The sequence below is a fragment of the Bacillus rossius genome, chromosome 8 (genome assembly GCF_032445375.1).
Source record: "Bacillus rossius redtenbacheri isolate Brsri chromosome 8, Brsri_v3, whole genome shotgun sequence".
In the NCBI taxonomy this organism is placed as follows: domain Eukaryota; kingdom Metazoa; phylum Arthropoda; class Insecta; order Phasmatodea; family Bacillidae; genus Bacillus; species Bacillus rossius.
Genome location: NC_086336.1, coordinates 51,444,046 through 51,466,350, shown reverse-complemented (window position 1 = coordinate 51,466,350; position 22,305 = coordinate 51,444,046). Strand labels below are relative to the sequence as shown.

The 22,305-nt window shown below is 39.5% G+C and overlaps 1 protein-coding gene and 1 long non-coding RNA gene across 2 annotated transcripts in view; both read right to left on the bottom strand.

Moving 5' to 3' along the window:
- Nucleotides 1-8,704, bottom strand: part of LOC134535371 (sushi, von Willebrand factor type A, EGF and pentraxin domain-containing protein 1-like) — a 93,896-nt gene extending 85,192 nt beyond the window's left edge. Inside the window, exons 1-4 of the mRNA XM_063374444.1 lie at nt 8,696-8,704; nt 5,024-5,179; nt 3,560-3,691; nt 1,334-1,589 (exon numbers count right to left, since the gene is read on the bottom strand). Coding sequence (XP_063230514.1) covers nt 1,334-1,589; nt 3,560-3,691; nt 5,024-5,179; nt 8,696-8,704 — 553 coding nt within the window. The remainder of the gene's footprint in view (nt 1-1,333; nt 1,590-3,559; nt 3,692-5,023; nt 5,180-8,695) is intronic.
- A 3,730-nt stretch (nt 8,705-12,434) lies between these two features.
- On the bottom strand, nt 12,435-15,501 carry LOC134535322 (uncharacterized). The gene is made up of 2 exons (XR_010075607.1): nt 14,463-15,501; nt 12,435-14,341 (listed from the first exon to the last, which is right to left on the bottom strand). It is a non-coding gene; the product is annotated as an uncharacterized LOC134535322 (long non-coding RNA).
- Nucleotides 15,502-22,305: the final 6,804 nt, after the last annotated feature.

Sequence of the window (22,305 nt, the reverse complement as noted above, 5' to 3'; positions counted from 1 at the left end):
TCAAATGGGGTCAATTCTTAAAAATCAAACTTTTATGGTAAGTAATGAAGGAGTAACTAGGCTATAAGGTAGGGATTGTAAAAAAATTAACAGATTCACTCACCTCTAAGATAGACTCTACAGTCCTCTACAAACTCGAGTAAAAATGGCCTGTTCCGTTGGTTGCTGACATGTTAGACATCTGAACTGGGTCGCCCCTGATTCGATACTTCTTTTGTTGATGATTTGTCATTGGGTGAGCATCCTCCATATAAACCATGAGCAGGGCTATCGACACAAACTAACTGGCCCCCTCCCAATTACTTATGGTACAATTTTTTAAACCCATCCAAATCAAAAGAATAAACATTAAGTCTGTAACAGATATATTGCCTAAATTGTAAGGTTTTCAATGAATTCTATTAGCAATAGACATGTAATTTTGTCCTACTATCATGTTAAACTCATGTATATAAACAAAAAAAATCAAAACTCAACCCCCCACCCCACCCCGGTGCTGGGCCCCGGATGTTTTCCCTCCCTCTCTCTAATGCATGGGTGCCCCCCCTCCCTGGCCCAATGATATGATGGATCCACTCCCCCCCCTCCCCTTAAATAAAACAATCGTCCCTTCCCACCCAAAAAAAAAAAATTATCTTTAACCTAGGACATTGAATTTGACAGTGTCCAACAAGCTGGTCCAGGGGTCCTAAACCAAGAAATTTTTGAAGATAAGTTTATCAAAATTGCGTTTGAATGCAAATATAGGTCTAACACTAAAATATTGAGCAAAATATTGTACCCATTTGAGGCAATTAATGGCAACAGATTAACCTGTTCCGATTTTATTTTATTTTCTTATTTCTCCCCAAGTGTCTGAAAATTTTTTGACAATAACACCAAACGCGCCATACATTCCCCTTGTGGGCCATGACTAGAGACCCGGAAAATTTGCGGGTTCATTTCGTGTTATGCTAAAATTAAAATAATTATACCTTTAGTGCTGCTTCTGTCATTGGTTCACTGTTAATATGGAGGACTGAGGGCCAATTAGAGACCCTCCACTCGTAGAAGTGTCGAAACACCGGCCACCCAGTCGAGACGACTCACAATTCAGCAGCCAGTGAACAGTTGGCATTTGCCCGAGTGTGTAGAGGATATTGGAGTCTATCCTGGAGGTCATTGAACCCGCGAATTTTCCGGGTCTCTAGCCATGACCGTGAGCCAAGAACAGAAGCAAATGTGGAGATACAATCATTTGAACGTGAACTTGTCACGAGATGAATCTGCGAATTTTCCTCCGGCCCCCGGCCTGAGATGCGGTGGGGGGGGGGGGGGGGGGGAGGGGCGGTACCTTGGTGGAGAGCGCGCCGCGCCAGGGCGGCGAACTCGCCGAAGCCATCCAGCAGGAAGGAGTGCAGCGCGGCCGGCGGCGTCGCCATGTCGCGCAGCTCGCGCGTGTTGCCGCTGCGCACGCCGAAGGTGAACACCGCCGCGCCGGAGTCGCGCAGCCGCCGCGCCGCCGGCCGGGGGTCGCCGCCGTTCGAGAAGCCGTCCGTGACGAGGAACACGGCGCGGCGCGCGGTCGGTCGAGCGCCCGCCAGCACCGCCTGCGCCACGGAGCAGGCAGACTGCTGGATCACATGTTGCAACAGGGACAACGCGGGAAACTCATAAGTAGAGACCTGCAAAATTCGCGGATACATTGACCTCTAGGATAGACTCCACAGTACTTTAAATACTCGTGGAAATGGCACCTGTTCATAGGCTACTGACGCGCGAGACGTCTCAACTAGGCTGTCCGTAATTCGGCACTTTCTTGGTTTAGTGTTTCCCTTTGGCTCACAGTTACCCGGATAAAATGTGGGCCAATCGCAGAAGCGGTACGAAGGTATAGTTGTTTTGATGCTAGCCTATCACGAAATGAATCCGCGAATTTTGCATGTCTCTACTCGTAAGAAATACATAAGACAAGTGACGTTGTTTCAAGCGCGTGAGAACACCTAACTACAGTAACGGCATCTAGCGGCGTGGGGCGGAAAATATCTGGAAAACAAAGCAGTACATTGTTTCACGCTTTGCCAATGCTAATTGGCCCAGAGTTTCCCATATTGTAGTATTAGGATATTTGCTTCGAGTACACACTTTGGGACACGGGGGGAAATAACTATACTCGTCATCATCTTGTGATACCGATTCTTTTGTTCGTGACCCTTTTTAATCCGACACTTTTACCCGAATAAGTTCTTCTTTTGGCATGCGTTGTATCAATGAATCGTAGATATAAAAGTTCATGGATTTATTTTAAACAAATTTTAGTAAAATTAATAAGACACTTTCCTAAATCTAAGACTTTTCATCAGTTCCACCATTGCGCTTTGCCTTAAATGTAAGAATTGCTATAGTATTTACATTTAAGTTTGGGTACTTTCCAATTGTTTCACAGTTTAGCTGATAAAGTCTGTTTCTTGATTTCCTGTGATGATAAAATTTTTATGTAGTTTGTAATGGAAATTTGAAATAAAAATATTGATTCATTAATCGTTCGCTAGTTATCTTACGTACAAGTATAAAGGTACCTATATTTTTCATTCGATAATTTTATGAGTAGGCGATACTTTCTTTCAAAGCTACTTATCAGTAGAGTATCAATTTTTTTCTTTCGAGTAAAAATGTTCACTCAATTAATCTTTGTATATTTTTTTATTGCTTCGAAGTCGCTATACAAAATCACAAACTTGAAAACTTGAAATTTTTTTTTTCATGCTTTTAAAATGCAATGAATGAGGGACAGTAAATGAAGTGTGCTGTTATAAGATAATAAGTTTAAATGCCAGACTCCTAAACAAGTACGTAGAGTAAATAGTCAAAATGTGGACGGAATCTGTAAAGGCCCCCACACACGTCAGTCTAAACCATCAGTTCGGGCTGTTCAGTCGGAACATACAGTTTGGAATGAACTGAGGCTCTCTGCACACACGATCTGTCCATGCGCTCAGTTCGGACTGAACAGTCCGAACTGACAGTTTGGACTAAACTGAAGCTTTCCCCACACACGATCAGTCTTGTGGTTAGGTATTCTTTTTAATGTTGTTGTGGTAATCTTTACTTTTGATGTTCCACAAACATTCATGTTCATGCCACAACTCTATAAAATCAGCAAGAAAATCTTTCGACCAGGAAGCCATTTCAGAGGAATAAATCTATTTTCACAATAAACACAAACTATATCTCTCCCTTTTCTATGACACAAACCTAGAACTAAAGCAAACAAAAATTATATAAACAAAGACGTCTGCTACGAAGCTCAGCTGTTGAATAATTGGACTGACGGAATGCCTATACCCCCACACGGCAGTTCTGACTGTGGGCTTCCGAGCGCACAGTCCGATTTGAGGGAAAGTTATCAGTCCGTCAGTCCATCAGTTCAAACTGTTCAGTCCAACGTCCTTGCACACACACGGCAGTTCTGGCTGTTCGGTTCCGACTGTAAAGTCTAAACTGTCAGTTTGGACTGATCGTGTGTGGCGCCCTTAAAGGAAACACTACGCCGTCGAGCGGGATGTCCCGCCTGTCGCACCTGGGCCTGCAGCAGCGCCCCCAGAGTGTAGGTGCCGCCCCCCGAGTACCGCACGGAGGGCAGCTGCTCCTGCAGCAGGCTGCACTTGTGGTTGGCCTCGGAGGCCGCCGAGATGTGGTCCACGTTCACCGTCTGCAACCGAGCCAGCGCCTCCGTCTACACAACCACAGTCGGCGAACGCAGGTTTCAGGAAACCCTCCGTGCCGTTTTTAACCATCTTAAAAGTACACGAGGGCGTATCGATGAGTAACACACATGTCAATTTTTAGGTAAGAAAATAATTATGAAAAATTCAATTATTTACTATAAAAACAAAAGGGTACCAGAGGACGCTCCAGTACTGACTGTTCACAATTACAGTATTTTTTCCGGACTTTTCGACAAAGAATCTTACCTAACATAAATGAACTGTTCTTGGTAATTTCAAATGACTGAATATTTGCAGGAACTGCACTGTATTTTTATTTCCGAGTTGCATGTTATTTTATAAACAAAGATGAACACACACGTGGAAAAAATAAGAGTGTTTCAACAAGTTTTTTAAAGGTCTTTTAATATACCAAGAATATTATTTTGATATTCTTTTGGATTTATGTTCAAAAAAAAGTTAACTCAGTACTGGGTAAATTTCCGAAAAATAGCCATAAATTTACAAAAATCCCTGGATAATTTGTAGCCCGTGTTCTTTGTAAACTCAAACGGCCAAACGAATGTGGCTCTTCCTGTAGACGATGGAGTTCTATGAGACCGGGATTTTCAAACTAATACACCGCTAGGACAAATGACTCAAATGTGAAACAGTAAAAAATAAGTAATCATTAGATTTCTGTTTCATATGGTCACGAATTTTTATTTATTTATTTATTTAAAAAAAAACATTATGTGCATTTCTTACTGATATGCCCTCGTATGTATTAAATTTAAATTATTTGCACTTACCTGAGTCCATCTCAAATTCCCGGGCACCGCACATACCAACCAGCAACACTGCTCTGGTTAAATTTCACAGTTTACAAGGGTGTATCCAGGTCAAAATGGAAAAAAAAAGGGGAGGGAGATTTTTCTGCAATAAATTTCCTTCATGGGGGAGGATGGCTCTTGGTGTCATACAGTAAAAGAAATATAAATAGGAAGATAAACATTTCTCTAGCTACTCCTTGTTTTTCCACATAGTAAGGAGGCATATTAACTCCCCCCTCCCTCCGTCTATTATTGCGCCCATGGGGCGAAATTTACGCATCAATCGCCTATCACCAATCCCGACGAGTCTGAAGCCCAGAAGTTTTCGCAAGTGAAAAACGTGACGTGCAGGTTTTTTCGGGGTGATCTGGAATTCGCACCCGCCCCTTCTGTTCCGTCGATGCCCCACCGGCATCTCTACAACCTTCCGTCGACTCCGATGACGATGCATGGAGCTCGAATCCACGCACTTCCATGTTCGTCCAAACTGCCCGCGAGACTCACCACTTGGTCCTTGGAAGCGTACGTGATGACAGCGACCCTGGTGTCGTTGACGGACACCGTGAAGTCCGCGAGCAGCTTCTTGACGAACCGCAGCTCGCTGGCGAAGTTCTGCTCACCGACGCTGGACGAGGCATCCACCAGGAACACCAGCTCCACCTAGGGAGACAAGCCGGTACGTGGCCGCTCTCGCTCTGTTCCGGGACAGGGGTGGACACGATAACTGGTGGGATTTTTTTAGAAATCACTTCCAAACTGTTCAATAAAATGTAGTAATGGAAAATCTCCGTCGAGTTTGTTAATGGGCATTATCTGACCAAAGGGGTATAAATGGGGATGGTTTTTTTTTTTTTTTTTTTCAAAAAAAAAAAAACAGAAAAATCGCTATAACTCCTCTAGTATGCTGAATATCGCATCCATTTACATGTTTTATAACTTTAGGTTTAATACCAAAAACTTTTGTCCAAATTAATTTTTGATAAGACCAACCATAACTGCAAGGGGCGGAAAAAACAAGAGTTGGATAACAAAAAAATTTGAAACTCCCTTCATACGTACACCATCTAATCCTTTCAAATAGTTTGTAAATCCAATAATTTTTATCTAAAACTTAAGTCTGAAATAATTTTTGATTATAAAAACCATTACTGCAAAAAAAACCTAGGGTTGTAATAAATAATACTTCCCTACCATTTAATATTTCAAATCCATTCTAATTTTAGTTTAGCTTTCTAAATATAGTATAACATGTTTGATAAATAAATTTCCATACAACCAACTATTACTGCAAGGTGTGGAAAGAACAAGGTTTGAGAGTAAAAAAAAAAAAAATTTTTTTAATAGATACACTATCAAATCCATTATAATTAATGTATAAATCCTAAATTTTTTCTAAAACTTTGGCTGAAATTATTTTTCATGAAATGAATTATTACCATAACAAGTGTTGAAATTTTAAAAAAATCAAAAACTTATTTATTATGAAATTAATTCAAATTTTTTTTCAAGCATCGTACCTACTATTATTTTAAACCTTGGTGCAAAGCAAATTTTTATATGATCACGTTATAATTGCAATGGATTAAAAATAGTGTTAGAAAGTCAAAAAAAATTGAACTACCTTAGTATCTATGAAATTTGTTCTAAGTTATTCAATTTTGGATGCATTGAATTTAAAACATTCATAACATTTTCACTGCATGGAAAATGAGAAAATGTTTAATCGGTCATTTTGTAATATTGGAGAACACAAAGTACATTAAGTTCTTAAAATGTTCTAGAAGTTTATAGAAGTTTCCAAAATATTTCCAGAAGAAATGGTACTTCGAAATCTAACTACGCCTGAAGGCTATGCCAAAAAATATATATAATTTTTTTAATTTTCAGAACGCTTCACTTCAAATATGGAAGGAAAAATGCAAGCTGAAATGCAAGAAGTTGAAAGTAGTTGGTCGATGCTTGCTTGCATGTTTGCATCTGCTTTCATTATAAATTGGGGTTTGAAAACTGAGTTTTTTTTATTTTTAGTTTTACTTTGTGCTTTTTTGATTTTTTTGCATAGTTTTTAAATTTTCCCTAAAGGACCTTCTCCCCGTTTCAATTTAATCCAACAAAAACTTAAATCGTAAATTAAATTAAATTTGTATTGAAAAATCATTGGGTACCGTAAAACGGGGTGAATTGCAACAGGAGTGTGAATTGCAACAAAACATCGGAGTGTAATAATATCCTTCATGACGAAAAAACATATATCTTATGTGGTTTCTCGAATTCATTTTCATAATATACATAAAACAGGGTACCTAAAAAAATAATTTCCAATATGGCACCCGAATATTCCTTGGCGTGGCATTAACAGAATAAATAAGTAAAAATATATTACTTTTCAAAGAGGAAATAACTTTATCTAGAAAAATATTTTCCTCGTGTTAAGTTATATATTCAATGGTAAAAAATTATTCTTAGTGGTATCTTGTCATGATATTTAACTTAGGGAAACAACGTTGGAGGCTATTTAAATAGTTGAGAATTTTTTTCTGTAAAGTTAATCAAGCTGTCTAAAAGTGGGGTGAATTGCAACAGCTGTTTGTTGTGTGTGTTTGGCTAGAGGTTATGTCACAGGGTATACAATGTTAGTAATTTGATGTGTATTGACATCATAACAATAGTAAATCAGTGTAACTCGTTTCTCTAGTGTAATTATTGTTAAAATGCCGCGCGTTTATATTCGTGATTCATGCAGCAGACAATATAGAAAACATTCACAGGAAGTGTTGCAATGTGCAATGAGTGACATTGAAAAAGGCCTAGTATGCAGTGTCAGGAAAGCTGCTTTGAAATACAACCTTGACCATACAGTGCTTTCGCGATTCATAAAAAAGAAGAAAAAAGGTGAGACAATACGACAGATTGGAGGACAACAGGTTTTACCTCCTGAAGTGGAGACCCTTATTGTCGACAGGTTAGTACAGGTGAGCGAGTGGGGTTATCCAATGGATGGCTATGATTTACGAATGATAGTAAAACATTATTTAGACAAAAGTGGTCGTCGTGTGAGCAAGTTTGCAAACAACATGCCTGGGAGAGAATTTGCTAGGTTATTTTTGAAACGACATAAGGGTAGACTTTCAGAGCGCATGTGTCAGAACATCAAACGCAGCAGGGCAGGCGTTTCCTATGATGAATTGAAGCTGTATTTTTCCCATCTTGATATATCACTATGTGATGTTCCACCATCCCACATCATAAATTATGATGAATCTAACCTACAAGATGACCCTGGTAGAAAGAAAATCATCGCAAAACGAGGAATTAAATATCCAGAACGTGTTGTCAATCACAGCAAATCTGCAACATCTGTCATGTTTGCAGCAGCAGGTAATGGTGATGGCCTACCACCCTATGTTGTTTACAAGGCACAACATTTATATGAGTCTTGGACAGTAGGTGGACCAAAAGGAGCACGTTACAACAGAACCATCTCTGGCTGGTTTGATGCCTCTTGCTTTGAGGATTGGGTGTCGGAAATTGCAATAAAATATTGTAACAAATTAGGACCTGGGAAAAAAGTCCTAATAGGGGACAATTTGTCATCACATCTCTCTCTTGACACCATTCAGAAATGTACCGAACATGATATTTCATTTGTCTTTCTTCCAGCCAATTCAACTCACTTGACACAACCTTTAGATGTGGCATGTTTTAGACCACTGAAGATGGCTTGGCGTACAATACTAACAGAATGGAAAAAAGGTCCAGGTAGGAAGGAATCATCAGTTCCAAAAACCACTTTTCCACATCTGTTGAAAACACTGATGTCCAAGATCGAACCTAACCAGAAGAAGAATGTAGTATCAGGCTTCAGGAAATGTGGAATTATTCCGATAGATGCTGAGGCAGTTCTTTCTCGTTTGCCTAACCACAGTCTACATTCTAGAGAAACCAATGGTGCTGTTGTTGATGACGTTGTAGTAAACATATTGCAGTCAATGCGGTACAATGACCTACCAAAACAACGTCAACAAAGGAAAAAAGTTCAAGTCGTGCCAGGTCGAAGTGTCAAAGGAATGGATTTTTGTGGTGATTCGGAAGAAACTGATGATCCCGAGGAGTGTGTTGTGCGTGATATATCAGAACCAATCACTGATAGAATAGAAGAGTTGATATCGGAGTCACCATCCACATCCCTAGAGACATTGGCACAACCTCACGTGATGCGAAATGGCAAGACATTTAAAAATGTTTCTAGTGTACAGATTGATTGTGTGAAAGAAGGAGACTGGTTGCTAGTACAATTTCTTAGCCAGTTTTATATTGGTGTGGTGCAAAAATCACCAGAACAAAAAGATGGCATGTTTCAGGGGAGTTTTTTGAGAGAGAAAAAAGTTCATTCTAAAGATCTCATTGGTGGTGGTCTTTTTGTGTACCCTCTAGTCTTAGATATTTGTGCATTTTCTTTTTCTCAAATTATAGGCAGAGTGAAACCTCCTTCTGTCTTAAGAAGAGGAGTGTTGAAATTTTCAACATCATCAGAAAAGTGGAATCAATACGATGTGGCTTGAAATCTGTGTTAATTTAGATCACAAAATTTGCAGCTATATATAAATGTAAACAAGTGCAATGCGCATTTATTTTGAAATAATATGTTAACTTGTGTAAATTAGGCCCTAATGTTTTGCTTTTTTTTTTAATTCTCTTAAGTTTTAATGATGGTAATGACTTGAAAATAATTTAATAAAAATCTATTCATGAATGTACTGTTGCATTTCACCCTTCCAGATGTCTTACTAGCAACATTCATAACAAAAACACTGTTGTTGCAATTCACCCCATTCGGGAGGTGAATTGCAACAGCAAAAAATTTATTAATTTATAATACTAATAATTTTAATTGCCGCATATACATTATAGATTTAGAAACTACCACCCAAGATAAGACTATAAAAATATATATGTTGGCAACATCATTATATACCAATGAACTTTGAGATTACAAAGTTTAAAATTGTTGCTATTCACCCCGTTTTACGGTACTTTGGTTCTCTTTGCAGTAGGTAGCTTAATTTGTCAAATTAAGTTTTCACATAATCTAGACTGGTACGTGACAAAAAAAATCAATTTTCATGGTCCTTCCGGGAAAACCATCAGGATCATGGTTGTGTCTGCCAGGTTTCCTGCTTAAAAAAACTTTAAAGTTTAGACACCGCGATCATGAATCAAACCGAGATCACCTTGAGAGCAAGAGGGCAATCTGAGCTCTCAGCCACAGCCCTTATCATTACCGAAATATCACAGTACAGTCTATCGATACCATTAACGAATGCACTTATTAGACAGATTAGTAATTGCCCCTTAAAGCGTATCCAGTTTAAATCAAAGTTTTATTTTTCATATTTTCAGAAATCATAAATATTTTCACTATGGTACAATTTCGCATCAGCAATACATTTAACTGCTTAATTTATCTTAATACTTTACATAAAAATACAACTGGACATGTTACACAGAACAATTGCAACTGGGACAAAATTCCTCAAAGTTTTATACATATTTTGAAGATCAAATATATTATGTTAACTATACAACTTTGCATTAAATACAATTATTTTCTTTATTTTAGTATTTTATGTTAAAATACAACTGGATATGCAAGAAGGAACAATTCCTGGAATTCCTCCCCCCCCCCCCCCCCTCTTTCTATTTTTAGTTATAATTTTTGGGGAAAATTTTCTTCTTGCTACATAAAAAATATTGTTTTTCAAACATAATGGGACTATAGTTGTAAAAACCTCAGTGCTAATGTTTATTTATAAAGTGAAGCCATTTTTAACTGAAATCAGCTGGAAGTGACATGCATTGAAGAAAAAAAAGTGAGTCTATCAGTACTTGCCAATTGAGCCGGCAGACTGACGTAATGGCGGATATTTTGAAGTGCCCGCCACGGGATGAGAGATTGATATCCCCTCCTATAGGTCTCCCTTACCCCTCTTGAATTGGATCCGTCCACTCTGCGCATGCGCCGACGTCACATCAAGTTTATATAAGCTCGTAAATTTGGTTGGCTCCTCCTTCTTCGGTGTAACTTTGTAACTGACATGACATAGTCTGGTTAGGTCATGATGGCAGTTGGGTGTCTGGGCAGCACTTAGCGTGAGTACGGATCGTAAGAACGTTTATCTAGTCAATTCTTTTTGGCACGCCCTTAGAAATTGATTTGAATGTAACTTTTATCTTTTATGTACTAGTTAATGAACATGTTGCCCGAGCGACATTTCGATCAGGCTTTTTTATGATGCATTGGTTTAGTCTGCTAATATGCATAGAGTCTTTTCTATCGTAATTTAAATGGAGTTTACTTGCAATCAATTTGGTCGCGTAATAAATTAGCACTCTAGGGTACTGTTTAGATTCGGCAAACTGCTGATGCTTGTTTAATGTTGAGTTATATTCTGGTTACTTTTTTTATGAAATCTATTAAGTATACAAGAAGCTCGAGCATGTTACATGAATTACTTATATGTGAAAGCAATTGTAATGTTGATTAAGAATGTAACAAATTATGTGTAGTATACGTGTCGGGCTACGACACGCTCCATAACCGTAATCTTGAATTTGTAAAGGCGGCTAGTATATACAGCTGTATACGAGATGTGATTTTACTCTTGGTAATAATATGTAACTTTCTTAATTTCCTTTATATGAGATAAACACATAGTCAACTTCCTACAATTGTACTGTATTTGCGGCTACATGAGGGTCGTAACAAATATGATGTAGCTAATTTTATATGCTGTGTGTATTTTTGCTATTTTATTATAAGGGTTTTGTACTCACTACAAAGAAAATAGAATGTTAAAATTATAATATATAATCATGTTTTGTTTGTTGAATGATGTGATTGTGTTTATATCACGTACGAAACCAGCATATTGAGGGAATAGGGCTTGTGGCTGAGATCGCTGGTTTCACAATGATGTGTAAACATCCAACCTTGGTAACAAACAAATTAATTTGCTACAAATAAACTAATAATATGAAACTCAGACTCGAAATTTAACATAGAATTCTTTAAAATAATGCTGAACATGATAAACATATGAAAAATATTAATTTTAGAGAAAAATGGTACAAATTTTCCCCCTTTTAAAATATAACTATAATTCTGTTTATTAAGATGGTACTTTTGATTTATCAGGGCTAGCCAAACACCAGGAGTACCAAACGTGTCGCATGTAAATTCATCAATGCTGAACCTATGATATTTCCCCCTATACCGGAATAATCATTGCCTGCATTTTTGAGGTTTTACTTCGTTAGGCGCATTGGGTGAAACTTTAGTTAGCACCAGAAATGCAATGAAGTAAGCGCATATTACACAACAGAAATTTAACAGGCTGAAAGTCAAATGCGCACAATTGCAGAAACTGTTATAGCCACGTTCCGAAGTCATCCAGATGGTATGTCCACATGTGGCGACATGCAACCTTATATATTAACCCTTTCGATCACGAAATATCATTTTTTTGTAAAAAATTATTAAATTTAGCAGACGTTATTCAAATTTTTTTAAAAGATTTTGATGTATTTATTGTTTTGATACGAATACTGGAATCCAAAATTCGGATCGTCCTCTACAGGGGACACTGTGAGCACCATGCAAATATATTTTGTTTTTAAATTATTTTTTAAACAAAGTAATAGGATTTAATAATGAATAAAAACTATTAAAAAATGCTTTAAAGTTCATAAAAATCAGTGTCGATAGTTAATGTTTGTTAGAAATAATTTTATATTATATATATATATATATATATATATATATATATATATATATATATATATATTTATTTATTTATTTATTTATTTATTTATTTATTTATATATATATATAATTTTTTTTTAATTTATCAAGTTTATCTCACACATTCATAGTTCAATTTGTGTGAAATTATTTAAAGCAGTTTTTTTCCCCATGTTATGCACAAATGAACATTGCACTTCGTACACCTGATGAAGGTTTTTCTTGTACAGCCAGGACACTTGCACCTGGCAGTATTCTTCTGCTGACTGAACTCGGGTAAATGTTTGAAGCCATCATATCCGACATCAACGATGGGCCTTATAACAGCAGCCCTTTTCTTTGGGACTGAAGGGACTTGCTGTGATGAAGAGGGGCGACTCCCTTCTTGTCTACTGTCTTGCCTGCCAAAACTAGAGATTCCCCTACTTGCTGGCGAAAATGAATAAGATCCATTACATTTTTTTCCGGCACTCCCAAACTGCTGGCAACCTTCCTGTATGTGAGCCACGAATTTGTGATAGCCATGCAGCCATTCCGGTTGTCACGGATGTTACATTAGTACTAATTTTAAATTCAATATGTTCAAAATAGAATTTATTTTGCATTATTTTATTACTAGACTCCATGAAAAATATCTTTATCTTCATACAGCAAAAATTTTGTTGACTATATTTTACAAATTGCATGGGTCAGAAGTCATAAAGTCTATTTCTTGGATCTTATGAAAGTTCTGTAAAGTGATATGAGGAAATCATATTTATCAACACCCCCCATGCTGGCACTGTATAACTTGACACATTCTGGCCTCTGAACATGGATGTACTCTTTGTTTTTTTTATCCCACTGGCGGCACACATCTTTTCCCCCAATTCCAACAAAGTTAGACCCAACTACAACACACGAATTATCATACCATTTTGTTAGTAAATCCTGTCAGTGCTTACTGTTTCCTGCATGAAACCTCGAGTTTGTTTCTTCTTTATTTCTTTATCAGATTCCAGAGGAGGGTTTGAAAATCGTTCGGTTCGAACTGTTCCTACAGCATGTATGTTCCTCTGCTGCAGCCATTGAAACAACCAATAAGAGCTAAAAAAATTATCGAAAAACAAAAAGCTGTTCTGTGATGAAATTCTTTCACAGAGCTGCATGACAACAGCAGGGCCAAGACCAAACTGTAAGTATTGTCTCTTTAGTTCAGTTGTAGAGCCTTGATAGATTATAAAATCATACATTTGCCCGCTCTCCCCACACAAAACAAATACTTTAAATCCCCGTCTCGTCAGTTTGTTCCGGATAAATTGTTTTACATTCAGTCCCTTTGAACGGCACCATTTGTTCATCAATTGAGATCCTTTCTTCAATGTCACTCTCCAGGCACCTAGACCTTATAGACTCAAATATTGGCCTGACTTTCCAAAAACTATCTTTATCATCTGGGTCTTTTCTCCAGTTGTCAGTAACATGAAAGTTTTGCCTTATTTTATAGAAACGGTTTACAGGCATGTTTTCAGAAATCAGTGGTACTCTAAATCTTGCCTCCAAATACATGCGTACCCTAGGGTAGCTTAGAATTCCCATTAGTATTTGGATCCCTAAAAAATTGTGAATTTATTCTGCTGTTACTGGTGGAAATTTTACAACATTATTCTGAATAGCATATAAATTTGTTATTTACAGCAAAATTCACAAGATCATCAGTAAAATATTCTTGAAACAATGTCAGTGGACTGGGAAGTTAAAAACTTTCTGCAATGTGTGACATAAAGGGCTTATAGTGTGGTGATTCATATGTAGCATTTTTTTACCACGTTATATCTTTTTTTTTTTTGTGAGGCATTGCTCATCAAAATATGCTTTTTGAAATTGTTTTTCAGTTAGGGGTCTAGCTAGATCACCTGATTTTTTTTCCAGTATGGATGACTGATCAGTGTTAGGCACTGGCCTACCTGGTTCTTCTTGCATAACAACTTCATCTTCCTCTAATGCTGGTGGTTCAGCACTCAAATGTGCTGTGGGCACATCTGAAACAAAGATGTACAAAACAGGGCATGGTATAGATGAAATGTCTTGAATAAAAGTATTTTTCTCATATCTCTGCAAAATGATCATTTACAGATATGGAATACTGATATCCTTACATACCTGATGCTAAATCAGTATTGTAGGTACTGATTTATTTCGTCGGCCTCTTCTTCCCCAAACTCTTCAATGTCTGACAAATCACCATTCTCAATTAGTGTCAATATTTCTTCAGCACTCATTCTTTTCCAATTGTGTCTCACTGCTGGACTATCTGGCTGATATATAAAATCCATCTTTGTTGTAGCATTCACATTCAGAATCACACAAGTGAACAAAGTCGCTAACAAATGGGCTACACGTACCTGCTGCTAGCGAACATAATTGCATACAAACTAGGACTTCCCCACACTACAGGCCCCCCAAGAGTATAAAAAATTTCCCTCATGCTACTCACACAGTCCCATACAAAGGACAGTACTTTATAAGCACATTTATCTATGAACTGCTAATTGTAGACATTGTTTACTTAATACAGTATTATCATTATATTGTTTTCTTCAAAAAGATATTTTTTTATAAAATTATTTATTTATATTTATTGTAAAAAAAATGGCGTTCTCAGGTCGGTTTCCTAATTTGGAGTCTCTTCCAAACCTGTTTCAATCAATTTCTGGCATTTTGGTTGTAAAGCTACAGAGTGCAGCAGCTGTACTTATTAAAAAGTATCTTACCTGATATAGGACAATATGACTACGAAGGCATACAACCTTTGTTACAATTATTAAACAAAGATGAACACATCGTCCTCTGTATAGGACACAGTGACCGAAAGGGTTTTAACTTTCACGAGCATCGGGACTGGTTGGATTTTTTTGACGTGACGTCTAATAAATCGATGAACGCCGGCTGCACGCACGAAAAAGTGTCCCGTTACGCACATTGTCCCGTTACGCTGTGTCCCGTTACGCTCATTGTACGCTTGCGCCGCATATATCTCTCTTCCACTCGATTGGAACAACCATCGATTTGACTTTTTCGAGGCACATTAAACCTGAAACACTCCCATTCGTTTCCTACTTTTCCTATCATCGTCCTATCCTTAACAGAATAACACAGATTGGAAGAAGTTAAATAGCAAACATGTAAGTTATAAAAGTTATAGTTAAAATAATATCTTCGTTAAAGTAATAAACATATTTAAATTAATGAGTTCAAACAAAAGTAAATTATTCATTTAAATTGTAGATTTCATTTCACTCCTTCTTTGTATCCATACAAAATAGTGATAATTCAATAAAAATGATTAAATTTTATTCATAAAAGTATGCAATAATTTCATCAATGTTTTGTTATGATGTTGTCACGTTAAACCATCGTTAAACTATCATCCGTAAACCGACTTTACAGACAACCAATTTTTTTCATTAACACTTTTGTTACAAGATAGCAAACTTGATAAATATTAAATTTTGAAAATTTTGACAAATTGTCGCGCTTTTAATTTACTAGAAACGGGTCACAAGTCAATACATGTGTGTTATTCATTAACTATATGTTTTAATGTTTTCCTTATATGTAGGAAGACAACAAATTGTCAAAATATGTATAAAATATGTTTGAGGAAATTATGGATTTTTTTCTTTAGCGTGTGGAGTACCAGCCCTGCAATGAAGCCAGGTCTGTGGATTCGAACCCCTCCATTCCAGGATTTAAAATAAAAGAAGCTGTTACAATATATAAGTATTATTAGTGTGCTACAACAAACTAATTCCTCCCCATTATAGCTTGACATTCCTTATGCACAGAAGCGGCATGAAATGTGTTTCCAAGACGTCTTGTATGTAATGTCTGGATACATATTACCGTGTCTTAAATGACACGGAAACGGAGACGGACTTTGAATTAACACGACAATGCTGAGCTCTTCCGTTTAGGTTGCTCCGTGTCCGACCAATAGAAGCCATGTACTTTGCTGTGGTGGTAGTTTATGTTCCAAATACGTTAAAAATTAAGTTCAAGAAAATCGAAAATTTTATTATTACTGACGTTAAATTTTATTACATGTATAAACTCTGCCCGAGTTATGATCTCTAAGCATAACTTGCCGTCGTCCGCGGTCTCGTGTTCGAGTCCGGGCGCGAGTTCTAGCGGGGTGGCTGGTCTGATTAACGTTTTATGTTCCGGGAGGGCGCCAGGCTAGCTCGGTGTCTAACCAATGAGGGTTCGTGGTTCGTTGCCCCAGCGTGGTCCGCTAGAACCGTCGGCGGTCTTGCCTGGGAATTTACGTTAAAGAAGAATGCGTGGGATTGCTGTAGTAGCGACGTGCCTTTATTCAAGGGATTGACGTCACACCATACAATTACTGAGTACAGACATGCCCCTGAGGGCTACTTGTCCGTTGCGGGGTGCAGGCCGGTACATGTTCAATGTTTCGTGGCACTGGTTTCTCGGGTAACAGTATGCATGCCAAGTACACTTGATGCAAGAGAGGCGCGCACAGATGACGTGGCGCAAAGTTACATTAACAAAGTACACTTAATGAAAATTAGTCGCGCACAGATGACGTGGCGCAAAGTTACGTTGACAAAGTACACTTAATGAATATTAGGCGCGCACAGATGACGTGGTGCAAAGTTACGTTGACAAAGTACACTTAATGAAAATTAGGCGCGCACAAATGACGTGGCGCAAAGTTACGTTAACAAAGTACACTTAATGAAAATTAGGCGCGCACAGATGACGTGGCGTAAAGTTACGTTGACAAAGTACACTTAATGAAAATTAGGCGCGCACAAATGACGTGGCGCAAAGTTACGTTAACAAAGTACACTTAATGAAAATTAGGCGCGCACAAATGACGTGGCGCAAAGTTACGTTAACAAAGTACACTTAATGAAAATTAGGCGCGCACAATTGACGTGGCACACAGAGTTTGTGGGTGACTGGAGTCGGCCAGTCCCGTAAGCGATTGTTTCTACGCGGGTGCCGTGCCCACTGGGTGGTACACGCACCGCCACTAAACTTGGCGAAGTTTCCCTTGCGGGTTTGTGGTCCGCGCGAAGGCGCGTGGCCTTAAGAAAGTTCTGTGGTTTGCGGGAGACGGCCCGTGCCGTATGCTGAAGAACGACCCTGCGCATCAGGTGTGGTGCGGGGCGTCTTTACGTTTACGCGGTCGGATTAGGTCCTGAACCGTAAAAAACGGACCGGGCACGCACGGAGAGGTGAATAGAAAAAGGTTTGGTTTATGCTAAATGACTATATTTACCGGACTTTACTTGCGATGAAGACAATGGTTGTGGTCTCTCCGTGGGACGTAGGTCCGTCCCGGTCCGCGAGTCGAGTAGAACTGCGGAACTGGCATGGCGTCCGGTGGCGCGTCGGCCCCTGCCGCGCCAAGCTTGACCTCATTACGTTAAAAACTAAATGACTGCGTCTGGAAGAGACTTTAAGGTCGCAAAATTCGTAATTAATTGTTTGAGGGGGAATGGGTGTGGTTCGTCTCTAGTCCACTCGGATTTAGTGTGCTTTATAATAATAATGTCTGGTTTGGCCGTTCGGCTCGGTGGCTCGCTCGACTCGGGTGGGCCACGGCCAGGGGTGCGTTCCGTTAGCGGGAGAGTATACTGGCGGGTGCAGGTCGGGCTTAGGGATGGTCGTCGGTCGGACGACGTCAAACTTATGTATTTTTTTTTTCTGGAATTAATAATTCCTAACCTCGAAATGCAATCTCGTTTGTTACCATTGTTACGATTCCATGCATTACGCGATTGTGAAATGTTTCGGGAGATCTGTCGCCGTTTACGTGATCTGTCTCCATTTACATGCCATTGTAAAACGGGCGTAAGTGTATGTCATTCATACAAACTTGACACGTGTGTATTTAACAGTAATATGCATGTACATATATAATTGACTTAAGAACAAAGTATTATAAACCATTAAATAAAAACTAGAGTATAAAATTTTCTTTTTTTTTTCTCGAGTAAGAACATTGCTTGGATGTCTTTGAGTACACATATTATAAAGTATATATCTATTTCCTGATATTACAACCAATTTTCTTTTGAAAATCAAACTTATTCAAAAAAAAATGATACTTGTGGATTTCTTCCTTCACATCCTAACTACGGCCCTGTAAGACGGAATACGTGTGGATCGGGCACTCATAGGCGTACCCAGGATTTTTTTTCGGGGGGGGGGGGGGGGGGGGTTCTTCCAGATATTTTTCGGGAGGGGGGTGGGGTTGGGAAGGGGGGCTTCTAATTTTTTTTAAGAAAAACTCCATAAACACTAAAAAATAATTGTTTATAATAAACTTTTTTAAGCTTACAAACTTTTTACAGAAGATTTTTTTTTTTTTTTTTTTTTTTTTTTTTTTTTTTTTTTTTTTTTTTGCAAATTGAGAAACTTCATTCTCCGGGTCGATGTGGATGTTGTAATGGACATTCAGTAAGGCCAATCCATTCAGTCTGTCCTGAGATATGGTGTTCCGCAGATAGGATTTTATTCTTCTTAAGCAAGAAAATGTCCTCTCTAGAGTTGCCGTTGAGACGGGAAGGGTAGCCAAGACTTTTCGGGGGGGGGGGTTGAACTCCCCCCCCCCCCTGGGTACGCCTATGCACTAGGGATGGTCAGAAGCGTTTTATGCCGTTGGCGGGGGAGAGGGAGAGGAGGAGATGATCTCCCCCTCCTCTCAGACTCACCCCCCCCCCCCCTCAGGAATTTAGACGACGCTTACTATGGAACCCGCTTGCGCTAGCAAAATCGTGACTATGAAACGGGGTTAACAAATCTAAACGTCAAAACTATGTTTTATGGTGAACTTTCTGTATGTTTTGACGTTTTCTGCTAATTGCGTGAGTGGCAAACACCCTATCCAAGGATGACTTGTGCCGGTTAAAAACCACACGCGGGCCCCCGTTGTGACTCCCGGTCAGAAGTGTAGACCAAGAGGTGCAGATCTGCTGACGGCTCACCTCCTTGCTGCTCTTGAGCTCCTCCACCTGGCTGCGGAAGCTCTCGCCCAGCGCCGCCACCTTGGACTTGAGAACCGAGTTGTGCAGCTTGTTGTGCTTGTCCTTGAGCCTCTTGTGCTGTCCGGCGTCGGCGGCGACGGGCAGGGCCGCCAACTTGCCGGCAACCAGCAGCGCGCCGACGGCGATCCAGGCCAGCAGCATGACTCCCGGCGACTGCCGCCGCGGCGGAGGCCCCGCGACGCTTGCCGCCACATGCCCCCCCGCGCGGCTATTTATAGGCGCGTAAAGGACCTCTCTGTCCCGGCGGACAACGTTTTCCAGCGTGCCCCGCCGCGCCGCCCGAATACAAACCCCACCTTTGTGCTGTCGGCCGCCCCGCGCGGTCAGTCGCGCCGGAAATGTTATCGCTTTAACGAAGCGTTCATGCTTCCAACCTTCTCTTCTTTTTTTTTTCCTAACCTAACTCATTCTGTATGTGTTGGGTCGAGAGGGAGAGAGCATAAGGAAAATATCCCCGTGATCCGACTACCAGTTTAAAATCCCCAATACATAATACTGTTACGCGTCGGTCCGAAAAGGATATCACAATTAATTAAATGCAGTTTCATTTATTAAATACTATTGACACTATTTATTAAAGTACAACGCTTAAAATGTCTGTCCAATGAATCACTATTTCATTTAGTAGCTACACAGTTTACTCTCTCCACTGAAGCTCAACTCGACAGTAGTTTTCCCCGTACCTCTGTCCCAACACACTGCCTCGCACTACTCACATTCCCGATGCACCTGTCTACACCAACGAAGCCCGTCGCTTGTCGTCAGCGTTCGCCCACCACGGGGTCACTCGCCCTCTTCACTTCGCTGCCTCGGAGGGTGGAGTCGCCGTTTTTATACCCCTCAGCCCCCCCCCCTTTCCCAATCAAGGTATGGTATCGCACCTCTTTTAAGTGTCGCGTCATACGGGTCGGCTTGGACACCCGAAGCTTCCAGAACAATGACGTTCTAGTTACGCCACTCCACGGCGGCCTCCGGAAGCCCACAGAATCTTCCAAAGGGGCCGAGGTTTCGTTGAGAAAGCGCTGAGGGAGAGAGGACCCCCGCATATCCGATAAGGAATTTGCTGCAACCCAAACGGACAGTGCCCTACCCACAGGCAAACGAGCCAGCTGGCTGGCTAGCAGGCTCATTTGCCTGCCTCCTAGCCCCACCTCTAGTATGCTTGTAACAATACTTTTATTTACGATTTTTTTTAGAGTTATAAATTATACTATTTATGTTTTCCAATAATGTCATGCCAAACTCTGAAGCAATATAATGTACAAACACGTACAACACAGCTTCGAAGCTAATGGATGTAGGGACGCATCAGTGAGTGTATCGCATCCATATAAATATTGAGTTAGTGGACACACGCAGGGGCGCAACAACAGGGGGTGGCAAGGGTATTTTGCCCCCCCCCCCCCCCTTCTGAAACCTTGAAATGGGGCAAACGGGGGCAAAGAAAGTGCTGTGTAATCAATTTTTAGATAATAAAACTGCTTAAATAGCAACATTTTCCACCTTGAAATACAAATTTTCGGGGAGGACCCCCGGACCCCCCGCTTCAATAGGGGGGATCGATGATTCTTTATAAAAAAAGGTATATTGCCCCCCCCCCCCCTTTGGAAATTTAGTTGTTGCACCCCTGGAAGATGCAAAGATGTCCACTACGATACACTTATAGTGAAGCGTGTCTTTAGATATGTTTAATAGTTTAAGTCATGTAGAGGAGACACAACAAAACTATTTGATCCCCGTACCCTCCATTTCTCTCAACAAACAGCCCTAGCTGGGAGGGGTCTGAGTTAGGGCAGACTCTGAAGACTGTGAAACCTGTAAGTATTGGCAGCCCTAGACCATTTACTTTTTTACGGTGCCCTAATATTTTGGAAAGGAGCCAAACTGGAACTCAAGGCTTGGGTCTTACACGCCATGTTGATTTCTTTAATTTTTTTAACCTTTACTTATATTTAAGGACTATTTCTGAAATTTTAACTTGATACCTACCTTGCATTTGTTGTTCTGCCACAAATTTTTCAACAGATATTTACTTAGTGTAACATCATGGGTGTAGAAAGGTGCACAAGTCTTCATAATTATCATCACTTGTGCGGTGCTAAACTTGTATTTTGTGTTAATACAATCTATAGGATTTGCAACGGGAATTCGCCAAAATTTTTCGAGGTAGCCCTGCGTGGCCAGAGTTTTTTGCATGCACGGTTAACCATCACCTCTGGATATGGTGCTAGTATGTTGTATACTGTCTCTTTTTTTTTGCCTACGTGAATGCAATAAGCAAAAAAAATTTAAATATATATAAAGTTTTCCATAAGACATCTTTTCCAAGTGCAATAAAGGGCTCCATACTTCCAAGGTGGGCCCCAGGATCTATACCCATGATAACAACTGACAATGACAATTGACTATGTTATCGCAATTCACAGTATGATCTTGTCTCTGGTTACAGCCTTGGTTTTGTTTTTGTTCGGTATGGTCTCACATTGCACAATCAAGCACAAGGGCTTAAAGCAATGGGACTTGGAGAGGTCACCTGGGCACCTGCTCCAAGCTTGTACATCAAGTCACGCCGGGGTGCAGGGATCAAACCCATGACCCTTGCTACACAAGCCAGTGGCAGCTTTAGACTTTGCTGGGTCCTTATATTTTTAAGAGGGTCTCCACCAGGAGTCCTAAAAGGTAAGGAATAGCGATTCGGAGGCCACTAATCTGGAAATTTATTTTTAAAATAACTCTTCAAACAAAGCTTTTGTGCCAACCTAAATTTTGACAATCGATTTTCTAATTTATCTTTAAAAAAATTTAATACTTTCCTGATAAATTATACCCTACGTAGTTAGCTTTATAAATGACTAAGTGACCCTAATATCGCTTTTAATTTTGATATTCAAAAATCTAAAAAAAAATAAATAAAAAAAAATCTCTTT